Genomic DNA, 18,074 nt, shown 5'->3' with positions numbered 1-18,074 from the left:
AAGTTCCAAAATGTGATGCGTTTTAATGGAAATAGTCAAAAATGTAACTCAACAATTATGTGACTGAAGACTACATCAATGGTCCCATTTGCTAGGCTTTTGCTGTCGACAACATGCAGGTATAAGTTTGACTAATAACACTTATCACGCTCTGAAAACCAAAGACTTGTGTCTGTGCTATCTGGACACTCAATCTTTTCCTTTGCACTCCTCTCTCTCTTTCTCTCGGAGTGCAATGCAGTAGAATTACAGTAAAAGAAAAATTAAAACCACGTCATCTGTTAGTATATGTTACTGGCTGGTACACAGGTAGAAATAAACGCAGGTGAACTTGAAAGCTGCTCCTATATCGACAGATAATTAGTCTAACTTGTCCGCTCTGGCATTGGAGCACGGCTGTGATGCCGAAACAGAAAATGGTGGAAACATTCAGCATTTGTGCAGTGAGAAACACAATGAACAGTTCAGGTCAGAACAGCTCCAAAATTTCACCAACCCGATAAGATGGGCTGGATTTCCCACAGTGCTTGGAATGCAGCATTGGGACCAAATAGGAGTTGTGAGCCAGCACTTACTGGCAGTGAGATTGGTTCAGCAACATTCCAGGAAGTAGCCTCCTAATTGACTGCCTCTGCGTTTGCCTTCCTATTAACAATTGCAGGGTGGCTTCTGATGCTGCAGCCCCAAGAGGGAAGGCAATTATGGAGCCTCAGTAGGCCCACCAAGTGAGGTGGGCATCGATAAGGCCATGAGGGGGCTGTTGGAAGCACGGACTCAATTCAATAAATTACAAGCACCTTCAGTTAGAGCCCTCAGAGGGGAGGGGAAATCTTTCCAGTAGAATAGTTTAAGCCATGGTTGTGGTCTTTCTTGCATGCAGCCCCATCATTAGGGCATGCAACCTCTGGCTCCAATTCCCAGACCGTTCTCATTGAGCTGACATGCAGTGCTATGGGGGTGGAGGCTTCATCATCATAAAAATGACAGAAGCCCAGCAACGGGAATGCATCATGGCGCCATCTCAACATGGATCTCTCCTGTTTTTCCTTGTCCCCACCTCCTAGCCCATCATGACAAAGCTAGGAAAATTCAGCCTATTTACTCTTTCTCCATTGATGCTGTCCGAGTGTTTCCAGCATTGATTTTCAGACTTCCAGTCTCTGCAGTATTTTGCTTTGCTAGGTCACTTTAAGCCCACTGCTCAGGTAATTTCATCCTCAATCTTTGGGGTGGATCAGAACATGGAATATGTCCCGAGGGTCTCCAAAACTTAACTGCTGTTAACAGTGGAAGTTTGCAGATTGTCAGGCACCTGACAATTTCCAGTTCCACATCAGGAAGAACTGGTGGTTTTTTGTACGTGCATTACGGAGAATGAATAGCACAGAAGCAGGATATTTGGCCAAACAGATCCATGAATCCTTATATATTCCGCACAAGTCACTTCTCACCACTTTTCATCTCACCCTATCCTTATCCTTGTGTTTTTATCCAGTTTCTCTACAACTACTCCTTGAAGCATGTTCCACACTCTCTGGAGTATATCCAACACATAGCAAACCACATTCTCACAAAAATTGATCTAGTTGAAGTTCTCCAAACATTTTGTTAAAAATTGATAATTACCTTTTCCAAGGTTTTTGTGAAGCAAGTTATTTGCAACTAGCCTGGTTTCTGTTAGATGCAAAACCATCTAAGACGGTTTCTTCAAAATAAAGGGGACTACATAATCTAAAGCATGAGGGAATGTTATTTTAACAGTCTGGCGCTCTCATCCATGATCATCCATTGCCCCTTTTTTGTGTTCCAAGTTATTCAATCAACATCACTAAAATAGATTATCCGGCAATTATCGGACTGCTGTTTCTGGAGTTTTGCTGTTCCTAAATAGGCTTCTATTTTTTCAACTTTACAACAGTGACTACACTTCAAAAGTGCTCCATTGGCTATAAATTGCTTTCGGACGTCCGGGGGTCTTGAAAGAAAATACAAAAACACAAATTATTTCTATCTTTAGTACTTGTATGCTTTTTGTTCAATCCTAATTATAGCCTCTGCAATTGGTATCTGAACTATGCCGCTGGGAAAGATCAGAGCTTTGAAGCTTTTGGACCATGCCTAATAACCAGGCCTTAAGCATTACTGCACATACCTCCTCTTCGACATCTATGAAAGGACTCATATCGAGTTCAGCTGGAAAGGTCATCCGGTCATTCAGTTTAATCCTGTGCATCGTGGTGTAATCAAAGTCAAAGCGCTTCAGTTGCAACGTCAGTAAGTATGGGAAGTGTAGGAACTTCAGCCCCTGTAGAAAGAGACTGCAAGTCACATTCGGTTCCATTTTTTTTTTAAAGCACATTGGCCAGTTCCCATCACTGAAATTAATTACCTTGCGCGCATCACATTTTTTCTTGCAGCGTTCACAGAAATATTGATTGGGACCATCCAAGGTTTCGGGTTGGACAAATGCTTGCAATGCTTCTTCCTAGTTTGAGAACACACAAATATAAATAAACACAAAACCATAGGACCGTGCCAGTTTCAAACCTTCCTGCACATTCAAATCAAACATTCTTTCACTAATGCAATTAAGTCTATATAAAGAAGGGAATAAGACAGTTCTCACGCAGGTAGCTTTTTTCAGTTAAGTAGGTTGAGGAAGAGCAGAGGTCCCAATGTTAAGTTGAGTATGGTCAAATCTAGGTTAGATGTCAGGACATGGTTCTTCTCCTGGAGAATGGTGGACCTGCGTACAGCGGGGAATGGTGGACCTGCGTACAGCGGGGAATGGTGGACCTGCGTACAGCGGGGAATGGTGGACCTGCGTACAGCGGGGAATGGTGGACCTGCGTACAGCGGGGAATGGTGGACCTGCGTACAGCGGGGAATGGTGGACCTGCGTACAGCGGGGAATGGTGGACCTGCGTACAGCGGGGAATGGTGGACCTGCGTACAGCGGGGAATGGTGGACCTGCGTACAGCGGGGAATGGTGGGCCTGCGTACAGCGGGGAATGGTGGACCTGCGTACAGCGGGGAATGGTGGACCTGCGTACAGCGGGGAATGGTGGACCTGCGTACAGCGGGGAATGGTGGACCTGCGTACAGCGGGGAATGGTGGACCTGCGTACAGCGGGGAACGGTGGATCTGCGTACAGCGGGGAACGGTGGATCTGCGTACAGCGGGGAACGGTGGACCTGCGTACAGCGGGGAACGGTGGACCTGCGTACAGCGGGGAACGGTGGATCTGCGTACAGCGGGGAACGGTGGATCTGCGTACAGCGGGGAATAGGGGATCTGCGTACAGCGGGGAATAGGGGATCTGCGTACAGCGGGGAATAGGGGATCTGCGTACAGCGGGGAATAGGGGATCTGCGTACAGCGGGGAATAGGGGATCTGCGTACAGCGGGGAATAGGGGATCTGCGTACAGCGGGGAATAGGGGATCTGCGTACAGCGGGGAATAGGGGATCTGCGTACAGCGGGGAATAGGGGATCTGCGTACAGCGGGGAATAGGGGATCTGCGTACAGCGGGGAATAGGGGATCTGCGTACAGCGGGGAATAGGGGATCTGCATACAGCAGAGAGTAGGGGATCTGCGTACAGCAGAGAGTAGGGGATCTGCGTACAGCAGAGAGTAGGGGATCTGCGTACAGCAGAGAGTAGGGGATCTGCGTACAGCAGAGAGTAGGGGATCTGCGTACAGCAGAGAGTAGGGGATCTCTGTATAGCAGAGAGTAGGGGATCTCTGTACAGCAGAGAGTAGGGGATCTCTGTACAGCAGAGAGTAGGGGATCTCTGTACAGCAGAGAGATGGGGATCTCTGTACAGCAGAGAGTAGGGGATCTCTGCACAGCAGAGAGATGGGGATCTCTGCACAGCAGAGAGATGGGGATCTCTGCACAGCAGAGAGATGGGGATCTCTGCACAGCAGAGAGATGGGGATCTCTGTACAGCAGAGAGATGGGGATCTCTGTACAGCAGAGAGTAGGGGATCTCTGTACAGCAGAGAGTAGGGGATCTCTGTACAGCAGAGAGTAGGGGATCTCTGTATAGCAGAGAGTAGGGGATCTCTGGAACAGGTGATTACTCAAAATGGAAAGTACCAAATATAATCCCTCTATTCAATAGGGAGGGAGGCAGAAAACATGGAACTGTAGGTCAGTTAGCTTGATGTGTGTCATGGGATGTAGTTTGAATAATTGAGGAGGTTATTGCTGGCCACTTGAGAAACGCAAGGTAATTAGGGAGAAGTCAGAATGGTTTTGTGAAAGGGAAATGATGTTTAACCAATTTATTGGAGTTCTTTGAAGGAGTGACATGTGCTGTGGATAAAGGGGTGTCTGTAAAGTCAGCTGGGAAATGATATATTTTGGTTTTGGTACCAACTCCTCAATTTCCAAGATTTCAAATGGAAAAAAAACACCTCTGTTGGTCCATCCCTGTTTTGTGGCTTTATCATCAAGTGCCACTTTGGGGCCAAAAAAAAAGAGACCTACCACACTGTTAAATGCCATATTGGAGCCGTATGGTCTGATAACCAGTGGGATGTCAAGGTATGTATCGATTCGCCAACTCTCATAGCCACACTCCAGACACTTGACATAGTCCTTCAATTTTCCTTGGTACAGCTGGTTAATGAGGTCAGCCTGAAACAGGAAGGACAGCTCAAGATTCCTTGGAATAAACACTAAAGCACAGCTGAAATTTAGAGTAATGCAACTACACTCCAAGACTGGCTTCACAGGATGTTAGGTCTTTGAAAGACTCTTTCCAGGAGATGGCAGCAAATAACATTTGCATTTGAAAAGCTTAATTCTCTTAGACATCAGTATGGCTCAGTGATAACAGATGAGGAAAACAGACTTCGAAAATTCAAAATTTAAAAGGAAGAAAAACACCTTTCAATAAAAAACCCAAAGCTATAAATTCAAACATTTCTACAAAGCAACAATCAATTAAAATATTTTGCCAAAATTCCACTTCCTCATTTAGCACAAGGACATCAAAGGACAAAGAACAATTCAGCACAGGAACAGGCCCTTCGGCCCTCCAAGCCCGCGCCGCTCCCTGGTCCAGACTAGACCATTCTTTTGTATCCCTCCATTCCCACTCTGTTCATGTGGCTATCTAGATAAGTCTTAACCGTTCCCAGTGTGCCCGCCTCCACCACCTTGCCCGGCAGCGCATTCCAGGCCCCCACCACCCTCTGTGTAAAATATGTCCTTCTGATATCCGTGTTAAACCTCCCCCCGCCTCACCTTGAACCTATGACCCCTCGTGAGCGTCACCACCGACCTGGGAAAAAGCTTCCCACCGTTGACCCTATCTATGCCTTTCATAATTTTATACACCTCTATTAAGTCACCCCTCCTCCTCCATCTTTCCAGTGAGAACAACCCCAGTTTACCCAATCTCTCCTCATAACTAAGCCCTTCCATACCAGGCAACATCCTGGTAAACCTGAACTGATGTTGGAACTGATGTTGGACTTGAACTGATGTTGGACTTGGTTCAGTGGGTAGAACTTCTTGCCTTGCAGTCAGAAGGTTCTGATGTCTAAGTCCAACTTCAGAGACTTGAGCACACAAGCTATGCTAACATTAGTGCTGCAGTGCTACTGATTGGGTACTGCATTATCAAGAAGTGCTGACTTTCAGGTTCATGTAAAAGATTCTATGACCACTATTTGGACATAAGCATCAGGGGAGGTCTCCCGGTGTACTGGCTAATATTTACCCCTCAATCAACATCACTCAAACAGATCATGGGGCCTTGCAGCGCACATACCGTGTTTCCTACATTACAATATTTCCAAAATACTTAAATAGGTGTAGTGATTTAAAATGTCCCGTGCTTGTGAAAAGTGCTCTATAAATGCAAATGCTTTCAGCAGAATGTTAGAAATCATGTGTATCCTTCTAGCTTTCATAAATACGCAACCCAAAAACATTGGTTAAAAGACAATTTTGTTTTAAAATCACATTTTCAAATCTGGAACTCACTGCCTGAAAGGGTGGCAGAGGCAGGAACCCTCACAACATTTAAGAAGCATTCTTATTTTCTTCTCGTATAAATATTTGATAGATCGAGGAATAGTGGGCGTTGGGGAAATGACACAGAAAAGGAGTCGAGGCCAGTATAGACCAGCCATGATTATATTAAATGGCGGGGCAGGTTTGAAGGGCCTGGTGACCTATTCCTGCTTCTTGTGCTTTTGTATAAACATACAGTATCCTTTCTGTGCTGTAAAACTCTATGACTATGAAAGCTACATTAAAGCTAAGACTGTTGGATTATGTCGTTATCTCTAACTCAATACTGCAATTTCTAACAGCAATGTCAGAGAGTCGAAGGTCACACTATGGCTGCAGCACAGCTTTTAAATTTGCATTTGTGATGCGAGTGTAGCTTTAAGAAATGTTTTTTAAAAATCATGTTCTTTGCAGTTTGTGAGCTGGCCTTTTGGTTTCATTGTCTGTTAAACGTCCTTTTATTGCTGCTTCAATGGGGTTTTGTTCATTTTTATTCTGGGCCTTGGGTACTTTCTAGCATTTGTTTTATGACCCTGTATTGTTAGGGGGAAGACTGGGTGGCAAGTCATGTGTTTTGGACATGTTAGTTTTCCTTTCTTCATAGTGAATTCAAAGTTTCACTTTCAACTTTGGGGCCGCTAGCAGCTGGTTGTCAAGTGGAAAGCAGTGCTTCTCTCTCTCCCCGGCATTGGAAATTCTGCTGGCTAGCTGGAAGCAAGGATTTTGGCCTTCTTGTGTGAAAATTCTGCTGTTGGCGGTTTGGTAGCTAGTAACTAGAGTATCTTTCTCTCTCTGGTGTTTTGGGAAGCTGCTCTGAATTTAAGCTTGTGTGTGTCTCAAGAGAACTGCAGCATCCAACCAAACAACTAAGTTCCAGCATCACATGAGCATTCGTATTTGCTGCGTTAAGCCTGTGGCAAGGGTTTTGTTTATGGAATTTGTTTGGTTGGGACAGTGTTTAGCTGTTAAGGTTTATACAATATCATGGTTGCTTTTTTCTTTGTTTGTAAATTGGTTAAAGTTATTACTAATTTTCTTCCTATGCATGTTAACTGTATACTTAATTAAACTTTGTTTGATAAAAGCTCCTTAGTGGGTCAGTTGAATCATACCTGAAGTGAAACATCTCATGCTTGCCCTCGCCAAAAACAAATGGCAAAACCTATGATCCAGACGGACTTCAAAAAACACTTTGGAGTTTCTGACCTGAATTATAACACGGTAGCAATAAATACTGCTCTGAATTTTACCAAGTCTAAAGCAAGCATAGAAACAGCATGGAAGAAAAGTAATAGTTTTACCCTGGTCCTCTTCAAATAAGACCAAGCCTATCAAGTTGATGTTTTATTAAAATGAATATGCAGTTACCTGCTCAGTTTGCTTCCATTTCTGTTCCAGTGCATCAAACATGACCCTGCACAACTCTTGAACATCATGCTGCTGCCAGGCTAGCAAGAGGAAAACAGTCACAATTAAGCCTTCACAAGCTAAATTAAAAGCTTAACTATTAAACAATTTTGAGTTTTTTTTCCCTTTGCAGCTTACAACTAAGGAGTAAATTAGCCCGAATGTCCAGCTAACCTTCACTGCTATCCCAGCCAAAGCTTCGGGTCACATCTGTTGTTTCCACTGCTCTTTTCTTACTAGTTTGTAACAAGACGAACAATCTTTGGAGTTGATAAGGAATGCTGATCACTGGATCTTCCTCGTATTCTTCAAACTCCCATCTGTGAATATATCCATACAGGAATAAATGGTAACATACTGGAAGACAGCTCCATGCATCCACTGGAAAAACTAACATCTAAAAATCATGAAAAAAGGCCAGAATATTCTGGATTGAGTTCATCCACCTATCAGGGGTCAGCCAAGGAGCTTCATAATACTGTTAGCTGTGGGACTTTTGGTAAAATATAGAGCTCTGGCTAAGTACTGATAAAAGTAAAATGTCATTCAAGCTAACCAATGAATACAGTCTGATCAATAATTTTATTGAAACAATATCAATATGTGCTATTCTACAAGATGTGGCCTGTTATTGTCATCTCCAGGTCCAATAAAACATTATAACAGAGTTGGGATTCTCTGGATCTGATATTATAAAATTTCATATCCTCAACAGGTAAACACTGGTGGGAACTGAAATGTTTATTTGCCCAAGCAGTTTTCCTCCTATCCCTCTCTTCCAGACAGTTGCTCTACATTGGTAGATATTTAGTCTAAAGCAAGGGTATCTAAACTGCACCCCCATTGACATCTCTAGTCCCTGGGCTGTGAAAATTGGCCCATCATAACCCAAATAATTCTGTTCTCTTTCTCAAGTGTGAATTTTGGAAAGGGCTTTTCTCCTCTGGCTTCTGGAGAATAAATCCTAAATCAGAGTGCTGGGCTCCACAGCTTCAGAAAAGCACAGGTTAATGGGGGCGTTAGCTTATGTGGCCCTGAGGCTCCATGACATGTACCAGGGAGCTCACGATGACTAATAATCTTGGGGTTTTTCTGTTCCATAGCGAGTCCAGGTGCAAATCTTTATTATAGGTTCACACACAAAGCAGTGTCTTCAAATTCCCCAGAGGCAAAAGCTACAGCACTGCCTTGTGGTTAAATGGTTAATCATATTCTGTTACTGGTCATGCATGGAGAAATAATTAAATGAGTCATTACTTGTACAGTGCATTTCTAAACTCAGGAGTCATGAAGAGCGTCTGCAGCAAGCTGTTCAGGTAGCAGGTCATAGCTTGATTTACCAATCCAACATATCCTGTAAGAAACAGAACTTCATCAGTCATGGTTGAAATTATAAACTTAATTCAATGAAAATAACTTTTCCCTTAATGATTTTGAATTATTTCTCAGGATATGGACACTGCCAGAAAGGCCAGTACTCGTTGTCCATCATCATTATTGCTTCACTATCAGATTATTTGGTCACTGCTGTTTGTGGAAGCTTGTTGTGTGCAAATTGGTCTACATTACAACAGCGACTATGCTTTAAAAGTAGTCCACTGGTTGCAAAACACCGGGATGACCAGAAATTGTGAAAGATGCCATATAAATACAAGATTTTTCTTTCTTTTACTAGGAGCTGGGGCCGAATTGAAACATGTGACAGATTGCATTTAAGAGGCAAACTTTCCACCAGCACTTATGTTCAAAGTATTCGGTCATCTTTTCCTTTTAAAATACAGACCCAGTGGCTAATCTGAAGCTTTAATATTTCAAAATGTAGAAAATACTATCAAATGGGATATTTGTCTCTACTTTCTCTTCAGCCACTCCAGTGAAGCAAGTTACGGGGATGCTCGAGTAACAAGGCAGATCATTGGTTTCTGTGGGACCTTATGCTTTAAACTAGTCCGAGGGTCATTTCAAACCTGCCCGACCACGAAATTCATCCTTCGCTGCAAAACCAGACTCCACAGTAAGAAAGCCCGAGGAGTGTAATGGTAATTGAAGTGAAGACAAAACTAACTTAAGTTATTCAGAACCAGGAAGTGTGTGGGGTGCCTAACGCAATGGTAGGATAATGTTGGAAGGGCTTTGAGCGAAACATGTATCCATGTCAAAAACATCCCTCCTGCTTTGACAACTATAAATGCACAATTTAGTCCATGTTCTAATATGGTCACAGTGGGCAGCACGGTAGCATAGTGGTTAGCACTGCTGCTTCACAGCTCCAGGGACCTGGGTTCGATTCCTGGCTTAGGTCATTGTCTGTGTGGAGTTTGCACATTCTCCTCGTGTCTGCGTGGGTTTCCTCCAGATGTTCCGGTTTCCTCCCACATTCCAAAGATGTGCGGGTTAGGTTGATTGGCCATGCTTAAATTGCCCCTTAGTGTCCTGAGATGTGTAGGTTAGAGGGATTAGTGGGTAAAATATGTAGGGATATGGGGGTAGGGCCTGGGTGGGATTGTGGTCGGTGACTCGATGGGCCGAATGGCCTCTTTCTGTACTGTAGGGTTTCTCTGATTTCTATGATTTCTATGCATAAATGCAGCAAAATCCTTCCACCACTAGATGATGCTCTCGTTCTTTATAAACACACTATGCAGTATCCATAAAGAGCACTATAAAGGTGTCTGCCAGTACTTTTACTGGCAACTATTTTTACTCGCATTACTGAATAGAGATGACAACTGCTGCAACTTGGAATCTTGACATCTTTCACTGAAACCAAATAGTCACCAAGTCGCATGATGCATCATCCGGCTACAGCTGGATCTGGGTGTTCAACATGCCACACTTAGTTCAGACCTAAATAACATTGGACAAAGAAACAAAGACTTGCACTGGTACAGCTTGTTCCATAACCACAAAGCACTTCACAGCGTACTTTTTGAAGTGTAATCATTGTTGTAACAGAGGAAAAGTGTACACAGCAAGGTCCCATAAACAGCAATGTGATAATGACCAGACCATCTGTTTAAGCAATGTCGATGGAGGGGAAAATATTGGTCAGGGCCAAGGAGAGAATTCTCTTGTTCTTGTCTGAAACAGTGACTGTGGATCTTTAAGCCCAGCTGAGCAGATGCGTCCTCAGTTTTACATCTCACCTAATAAGCAGAAACAGTTTTTCAACGTTTGATTTGATTTCATGCAATGCACCAAATGGGAACACTTACTTACATGCAAGATAATAGAACTATATTAACTAAGTACAGAAGTGCTGCATTGTCAGGAATGCTGTCTTTCAGAGGAGACATTAAACTGAGGCCTGTTCAAGCCAATACAAATAATCCCACAGTACGATCTGAGCAGTAGGGAGCTCTTCACTCACTCCATCTCATCCCAATTCCTCTTTAGCATTTATTTTTCAGCCAACAGTGGAATACTGCTGTTCACAAACTGGCATAGCAGTGATTTGTGTAAAACTTAATTTATTCGCTGTGAAGTGGGATAACCCAAGGACATGAAAGTCGCTATATTAAGGCATGCCCTTTTTCATTATCAAATCATGTGGGACAGCATTTCTCTGCGCAGACTGAGTCTAGGAGAGTGTGGGTCAAACACAGGCATGCTGCTTTGCAAGCAATGCTTCCCAATTTAACTTCAAAAGAAACTGTGGATCTTTTTTTGATCCAGTCAGAATTTTAGTGGAAAGGAAGATCAGTCTTCCCGCCTCCAATTGCTCCACTTGAATCCAGTGAAAGTTAGTTCTTCGATGTTGGATATATCAAATTTGCTTCACTGTAAATGACAAGCAGCACGCTACCCCCACGTACAGAGTGAACTGGTTGTTCTTCTGTTTTTTTTACTATCCAGGTCAAGACACAAATGGATAGAAAATATAACATACATTTCTCCCTTAAAGCAGCAAAGGTAGCTCACACTCATGTAGGCACACACACAAAAAAAGTCACTAATGATTTAGTCTGTGAATTAAAAAAGATCATTCAAAAAGCAGGAAGCAGTTGAAGCTGTATGTAATTGCACAATTCTACTAATGGTATTTCATCTCTTATCACAGCATACTGTCCAGGAGCAGAACAAAATCATCCTCCCGATTGCAACGGGATCTTGATCAATTGGGCCAGTGGGCTGATGAATGGCAGATGGAATTTAATTTAGATCAATGCGAGGGGATGCATTTTGGTACATTGAACCAGGGCAGGGCTTACTCAGATAATGGTAGGGCATTGGGGAGAGTTACAGAGCAAAGATCTAGGGGTACATGCTCATAGCTCCTTGAAAGTGGAGTCACAGGTGGACAGTGGTGAAGAAGGCATTCGGCATGCTTGGTTTCATTGGTCAGAACATTGAATACAGGAGTTGGGATGTCTTGTTGAAGTTGTACAAGACATTGGTAAGGCCACACTTGGAATACTGTGTACAGTTCTGGTCACCCTATTACAGAAAAGATATTATTAAACTAGAAAGAATGCAGAAGAGATTGACTAGGATGCTACCGGGACTTGATAGTTTGAGTTATAAGGAGAGGCTGGATAGACTGGGACTTTTTTCTCTGGAGCGTAGAAGGCTGAGGGGTGATCTTATAGAGGTCTATAAAATAATGAGGGGCACAGATCAGCTAGATAGTCAATATCTTTTCCCAAAGGTAGGGGAGTCTAAAACTAGAGGGCATAGGTTTAAGGTGAGAGAGGAGAGATACAAAAGTGTCCAGAGGGGCCATTCTTTCAGAGGTTGGTGAGTGTCTGGAACAAGCTGCCAGAAGTAGTAGTAGAGGCGGGTACAATTTTGTCTTTTAAAAAGCATTTTGACAGTTACATGGTAAGATGGGTATCGAGGGATATGGGCCAAATGCGGACAATTGGGATTCGTTTTAAAGTTTATTTATTAGTGTCACGAATAGGTTTACATTAACACTGCAATTAAGTTACTGCAAAAACCCCCCAGTCGCCACACTCCAGTGCTTATTCGGCTACACCAACGGAGAATTTAGCATGGCCAATGCACCTAACCAGCACGCCTTTCGGACTGTGGGAGGAAACCAGAGCACCGGAGGAAACTCATGCAGACATGGGGAAAACAGAAGAATCCGCACAGACAGTGACCAAGCCAGGAATTGAACCCAGGGTCCTGGTGCTGAGAAGCAGCAGTGATGACCACTATGCCAACCATTAAATTTAAATGAACAATTGGCTTACAAAGAAGCAGGTCCAAGCAGGACAACAAAAACTCAAAAAAAAATTCATGAGCAAATCACAGCGGACGTGCAAAGCTTCTGGGAAAATCAACATGGATTACCCAGGTTTGTGCAGGTTCCGTGTACCTTAATTAAACCATACAATTTTAAGTTGCATTTCCATTCAGTCAAAATTGCTCTGCGGCCATTTAAACATTCACTTTATTCTTCAAATTTCTTGCAAGTTGCTTCTCATAAAGCATACTGTAAAATAAAAGCTTTCAGACAGAGAACATTTGTTCTTCAGTAACTATCACTCACCAGTTTCTGACTTTCCCAGGACAGGAGAGTACGAATAATTCTGACCACTGTATTCCCCACAGCCCATGGTGCTTTCTCTCAGCTGAGGGCCAATAATCCGTTCCTGAGTGCTGTCATCATGTCCACTGCTTTCTGCTGTACCAGACTCATCCTGTGGAGAAAAAAAAAAGTATACTCAAGTGATACTCTTTCCAAATGGCCTACAAATGATTAAGACCATTAACAACCAAACTGAAGATGATGCATAACAATAATTACAGAAAACTCGCTGATTAAAGTCAAAACTAAGATTTATTTTGCAATCCACACAATTGCTAGCAAGTGGTTGTTACATTTTATCATTTGACAATTCATGAGCAATTTAAACCAAATATCAGGTACACTCTGTTCATACAGGTTATGATGTGGAGATGCCGGCGTTGGACTGGGGTAAACACAGTAAGAAGTTTAACAACACCAGGTTAAAGTCCAACAGGTTTATTTGGTAGCAAAACAGGTTATGCCAGATGTAATTGAGTAACTTTGATGTTCAGGGGACTAAGTAAAGCACTAATTCCTCAAACCAGGAGAAATAATATTGCTCCTCTAATGGGACTTATTCTCCTCGGAATGTGTGTATTCAAGAAAACAACAGCTGGCTGATAGATCTTCCCTCCATCTCTTCCCCTAACATGTGTAATCTTTAACAATATACACAAGCTTAGGAAATGTATCACTTGGTTTGAGTGATATTGTCAATCTGCACAATTAGATCTCATCAGCACTCAAAAGCTCTGCACATGCAAAGAAGACTTGATTTATTTGTTCGAATCAGTACGAATCACAAAAATGCAAATAACAGGAGGAGGATAGATTTTTTTTTGAGGTAAAGCCTATAGTAACTGGAAAAGCTGAACAAAATTCCTAATGTCAGCTAGGATTAAAATTAACCTTTGGACAAGAGTCCACCTACCGATGCAAACTGGGGCTGTTCACCATCTTTATCTGTGAGATGAAGAAAATTTTTCTTTCCCGGTTCAAATCCAGAATCAGTGAGAGATTTTTCACTAGTGTAATCCAGGGGGCTCTGAAACAAGACAAATTAAAGTTCAGGTTTAGATACGTTAAATGGTACAACCTTAAAGGGAAGAGAGACCAAGAAATAACATCATGTCCACTTTGAGATTTGGACTTTAAACTCAGGACTAGCTGTCCACAGAGTGCGGTGTAGTGTATAAACGCTGCATGGAGTTTTCCATTGTGTTAAATTAATAGAAATACCTCTTCTGTATAAACTGTATTTAGTCTGCGTTGATTTTGGTGCGTTAGGTACAGTCTTAAAATGCAAAATCTTGTGTGATCCTTTGAGGTTGGCACTGGGAAAATCATATCGCTTTAAAAGTTATTTGTTTCTACAGGGATCCTTGGTGCTTCAAAATACTTGGGAATTTCTGCAAAAATATTTTTAATCTGCTTGTAGAGTCTAATGTTGGTGCAAAATCATCCATTAATGGGGTGGTGAGGAGGAATAGCATATTACGTGATAGTTTGAATTAAGTGATTATGAGGAAGCAGCGCAAAATACTTGGATTGTGGTTTGTTTCGGAATTTCAGTGGTCAAAAACCATTTGAGCCGAGGGATTTGAATTCACAGAATTGACAGGGTGCAAAAGGCGGCCATTCGGCCCACCATGTCCATACCAGCTCTCCAAATGAGCAACATAACTTAGTGCCATTCTCCCATACCCCAGCATGCTGTTTCTGTTCAAATGATCATCTAATGCCCTCTTGAATGCCTCGAATAAACCTACCTCCATCACATTTCCAAGGAAGTGCATTCCAGACCCAAACCACTCTCTGTGTGAAAACGTTTTTTTTAACTCATCACATTTGCTGCTTTTGCAAATCACTTTAAATCTGTGCCCTCTTGTTCTCAAACCTTTTACACTCAGGAACAATTTCTCCCTGTCTACTCTGGTCAGCCCCATGATTTTGAACCCCTCTCAAATGACCTCAGCCTTCTCTCCAAGGAGAACAGTCCCAACCTCTCCAATCTATCCTCATAACTGAAGTTTCTCATCCCTGGAACCATTCCTGTAAGCCCCTTCTGCACTCTCAAATGCTTTCAAATCTTCCTACGTGTGGCACCCAGAACTGTACACAATAGTCCAGCCAAGATCTAACTAGTGTCGTATGAGTTCAGCATAACCTCCTTGCTCTTTGTACTATGTCCTTATTAGTAAAGCCTAGGATACTGTTTACTTTATTAAATGCTCTCTCCACCCATCCTGCCACTTTCAATGATCTAGGCACATTTACACCCATGTCCTTCTGCTCCTATACCCCCTTAAGAATTGTACCCCCTTATTTTATATTGTCTCTCCATGTTCTTCCTACCAAAATGCATCATCTCACACTTCTTCGCATTGAACTCCATCTGCCACTTACCTGCCCTTTCTAACTTGTCTATATAAAGTAGCAATTAAGCAGCAAATGTTCAACAACTTTCATTGTAAGGCTTTTTAAATGCTACTTCAGTTCAAGTTAACTGATCAAACAAATTAAGCACCTTTGAATCATGAGTATACTTTAATTTCCTTTTCACTAGTGTTAAACTTGCGCAGTTCAAATTAGACAACAAGATGTGTTATACAAATGTGATTTCACCAGAAGAATGCAGATTATTAGCTTTAGATCTTAAAGCAAGCTGCTATATTTTTAAAAAATCATGTAAAAATAAATTCAACATCTTGCATGTGATTACAATTCTGATTTGATTTGTCACATGTATTGGGATACAGTGAAAAATATTTCTTCTGACGTGCTATACAGACAAAACATATCATTCATGGACTACATAGGGGAGGAGGAAAGGAGAGGGTGCAGAATATAGTGTTGCAGTTACAGATAGGGTGGAGAGAAAGATCAGTTTAATATAGGATCGGTCCATTCAAAAGTCCCTGATGGCAACAGGGAAGAAACTGTTTTTGAGCCAGTTGGGATGTGATCTCAGACTTTTGCATCTTGTTCCCGAAGGAAGAAAGTAAGTCATTGGTGCCTGGGGTCCTCGATTATGCTGGCTGCTTTTCCGAGGCAGCGTATTACCTTGATCATAAAGAAAGCTCATTCTACATCATTACCTTAAGATTCATTCAATATCTAGTTCAACTACTAGGGGGCATAGGTTTAAGGTGCGAGGGGCAAGTTTAAAGGAGATGTACGAGGCAAGTTTTTTCTACACAGAGGGTGGTGGATGCCTTGAACTCACTGCCAGGGGAGGTAGTGGAAGCAGATACGATAGCGACTTTTAAGGGGCGTTTGGACAAATACATGAATAGGATGGGAATGGAGGGATATGGTCCCCGGAAGGGTAGGGGGTTTTAGTTCAGTCTGGCAGCATGGTCGGTGCAGGTTTGGAGGGCCGAAGGGCCTGTTCCTGTTCTGTAATTTTCTTGGTTCTTTAGTTCAATTTTATGTACCAAGTGAGGATGACATAAATTCAGAAAGAGTGCAATGTTTGTTTTACAGTTTCTGGAAGCAGGACTATTGAACAACAGTCTCTTAGCTAGGTCTCAACTAAGCTGTCTTGACTAGTGTTGTCTCAGGAGGGGAATTTCTTTTATGAGCATTATGTCACAGAATTGTAAATCTACTGAAAAAGAATCAAATTCCAATTTCAGCACACAGTGCGTAGAGAGAATCCCCCACTGGGCACAGGTTCAGGTTTGGGATTACCGGAGGAAGGCTCCTGGGATCGAGGATTAGTGGAGAGACAGAGGTACCAAGATCAGGGAACAATGTCATTCAGCAGCTTACAAGCACAGAGATAATTTGAGGATCTTCAGGATGGAGGGGGAGGAAGATGTTGGGAACAGGTACCCCAAGGGACAAGTAGCAGGAGTAGCGACTAGCAGCATTGTTGTGTTACTGGGACTTAACATAATGGAGGATAGGGTCGTGTTTTAATTACGTCTGCATCACAAGCTAATTTCCATATTCCACCTATATTTATATGGGTAGCATTAGCTAAACCTGCTGAAATGGTAGTTCTGTTACTGAAAATTTTAAAATGAAAATAATCTAAAGATGGGTCATGAAGATCTCACATGATGCGGATGTCACTATTTCCTTTGGCAGCTTATTCCATTGCGGGATTGTTCTGGGAAGAAAAAGCATTAATACCCAGTCTTGGAAACAAATGGTCTTTGTGTTTTGTCATTGCCAAAGGGCACCAGGTACTTGTTTCCGTCAATTCCCAACAGTCCGTTTCATATTTTAATGGAACATGGAGTGTGTTTTTTCCCCTCTTTTGCGGTTTTCACAGTAACTTCATTGCAGTGTTAATGTAAGACTGCTTGTAATGAATAAACTTTTAACTATAGTGATTCCCATTCCAAATCTTTGATCAAGGATATGACACTAGTACATTTCCCATAATGATTGTACAGTATCATGCAGCATGTCTTTGGATCGCTTCAATCTTATTTATATCTCTCGCCCTATAAGGATCCCACACACAACTTGCATACTCTAGGATAGGACAAACAAATGTTTGGCATGATATAACTGGTACTTCTGTTGCAATATCAAGAATCCTGTTTGCTTTAGATATTTGCTGAATGTGGAATCCCCATTGAAGATTTTTTTAAAGATGAACTCCCAGATATAGCTGTGTATCTACCTGTTGGAGAATTTGATTACAGATCTTAAAGCTATTTGTTGGCGATGCATATGACACAGCATTTTTTTAACATTGAATGCCATCTCCCATTGGTCCTGCCATTTTTGCAATTCCAGAGGATCATCTTGCAGTGAATTGATATGATGTTGAGTTTTCCCTGATGCGTAAGCTACACCGTCAACTGCAAATAGTCATACCCCGTTTTTGTTTACTTGTTGGGAAGGTTGTCTTTGGATGTCAAGAAAAGTAAAAGTCTCAGTTTAGTTCCCTGGGGTTCTCCAGAGAGGACACATCTAAGACAGGATGATTCCCCATCAGACACACACTATCTTCTGTTGGTGAGAAGTGTGGGATCTTTAATTAATTACGCCAAGTGGATTAAAGGGAGTTAAGAGAATAGGGTCGAAACGTTTTATTTTGGCTGCTTTCGTTTCACAAGTCCCATCCTTCCAACATGTTCCCAGCCAGAGTTTAA

General features: G+C 42.3%; 1 protein-coding gene across 5 annotated transcripts in view; it reads right to left on the bottom strand.

The window, feature by feature from the left end:
- usp47 (ubiquitin specific peptidase 47) overlaps window positions 1–18,074 on the bottom strand; it is a 155,909-nt gene that overhangs the window by 53,261 nt on the left and 84,574 nt on the right. For all 5 annotated transcript variants that reach the window (XM_078220870.1, XM_078220874.1, XM_078220869.1 and 2 more), the window contains 8 exons: window positions 13,892–14,005; window positions 12,940–13,090; window positions 8,700–8,796; window positions 7,617–7,762; window positions 7,404–7,483; window positions 4,500–4,649; window positions 2,390–2,485; window positions 2,153–2,305 (listed from right to left, as the gene is read on the bottom strand). In XM_078220870.1, the coding sequence (XP_078076996.1) occupies window positions 2,153–2,305; window positions 2,390–2,485; window positions 4,500–4,649; window positions 7,404–7,483; window positions 7,617–7,762; window positions 8,700–8,796; window positions 12,940–13,090; window positions 13,892–14,005 (987 nt within the window). The remainder of the gene's footprint in view (window positions 1–2,152; window positions 2,306–2,389; window positions 2,486–4,499; window positions 4,650–7,403; window positions 7,484–7,616; window positions 7,763–8,699; window positions 8,797–12,939; window positions 13,091–13,891; window positions 14,006–18,074) is intronic.

This window comes from Mustelus asterias, chromosome 9 (genome assembly GCF_964213995.1).
Source record: "Mustelus asterias chromosome 9, sMusAst1.hap1.1, whole genome shotgun sequence".
NCBI classification, from domain to species: domain Eukaryota; kingdom Metazoa; phylum Chordata; class Chondrichthyes; order Carcharhiniformes; family Triakidae; genus Mustelus; species Mustelus asterias.
The sequence above is the reverse complement of the archived record's forward strand: the minus strand, read 5'-3'. Positions and strand labels throughout refer to the sequence as shown.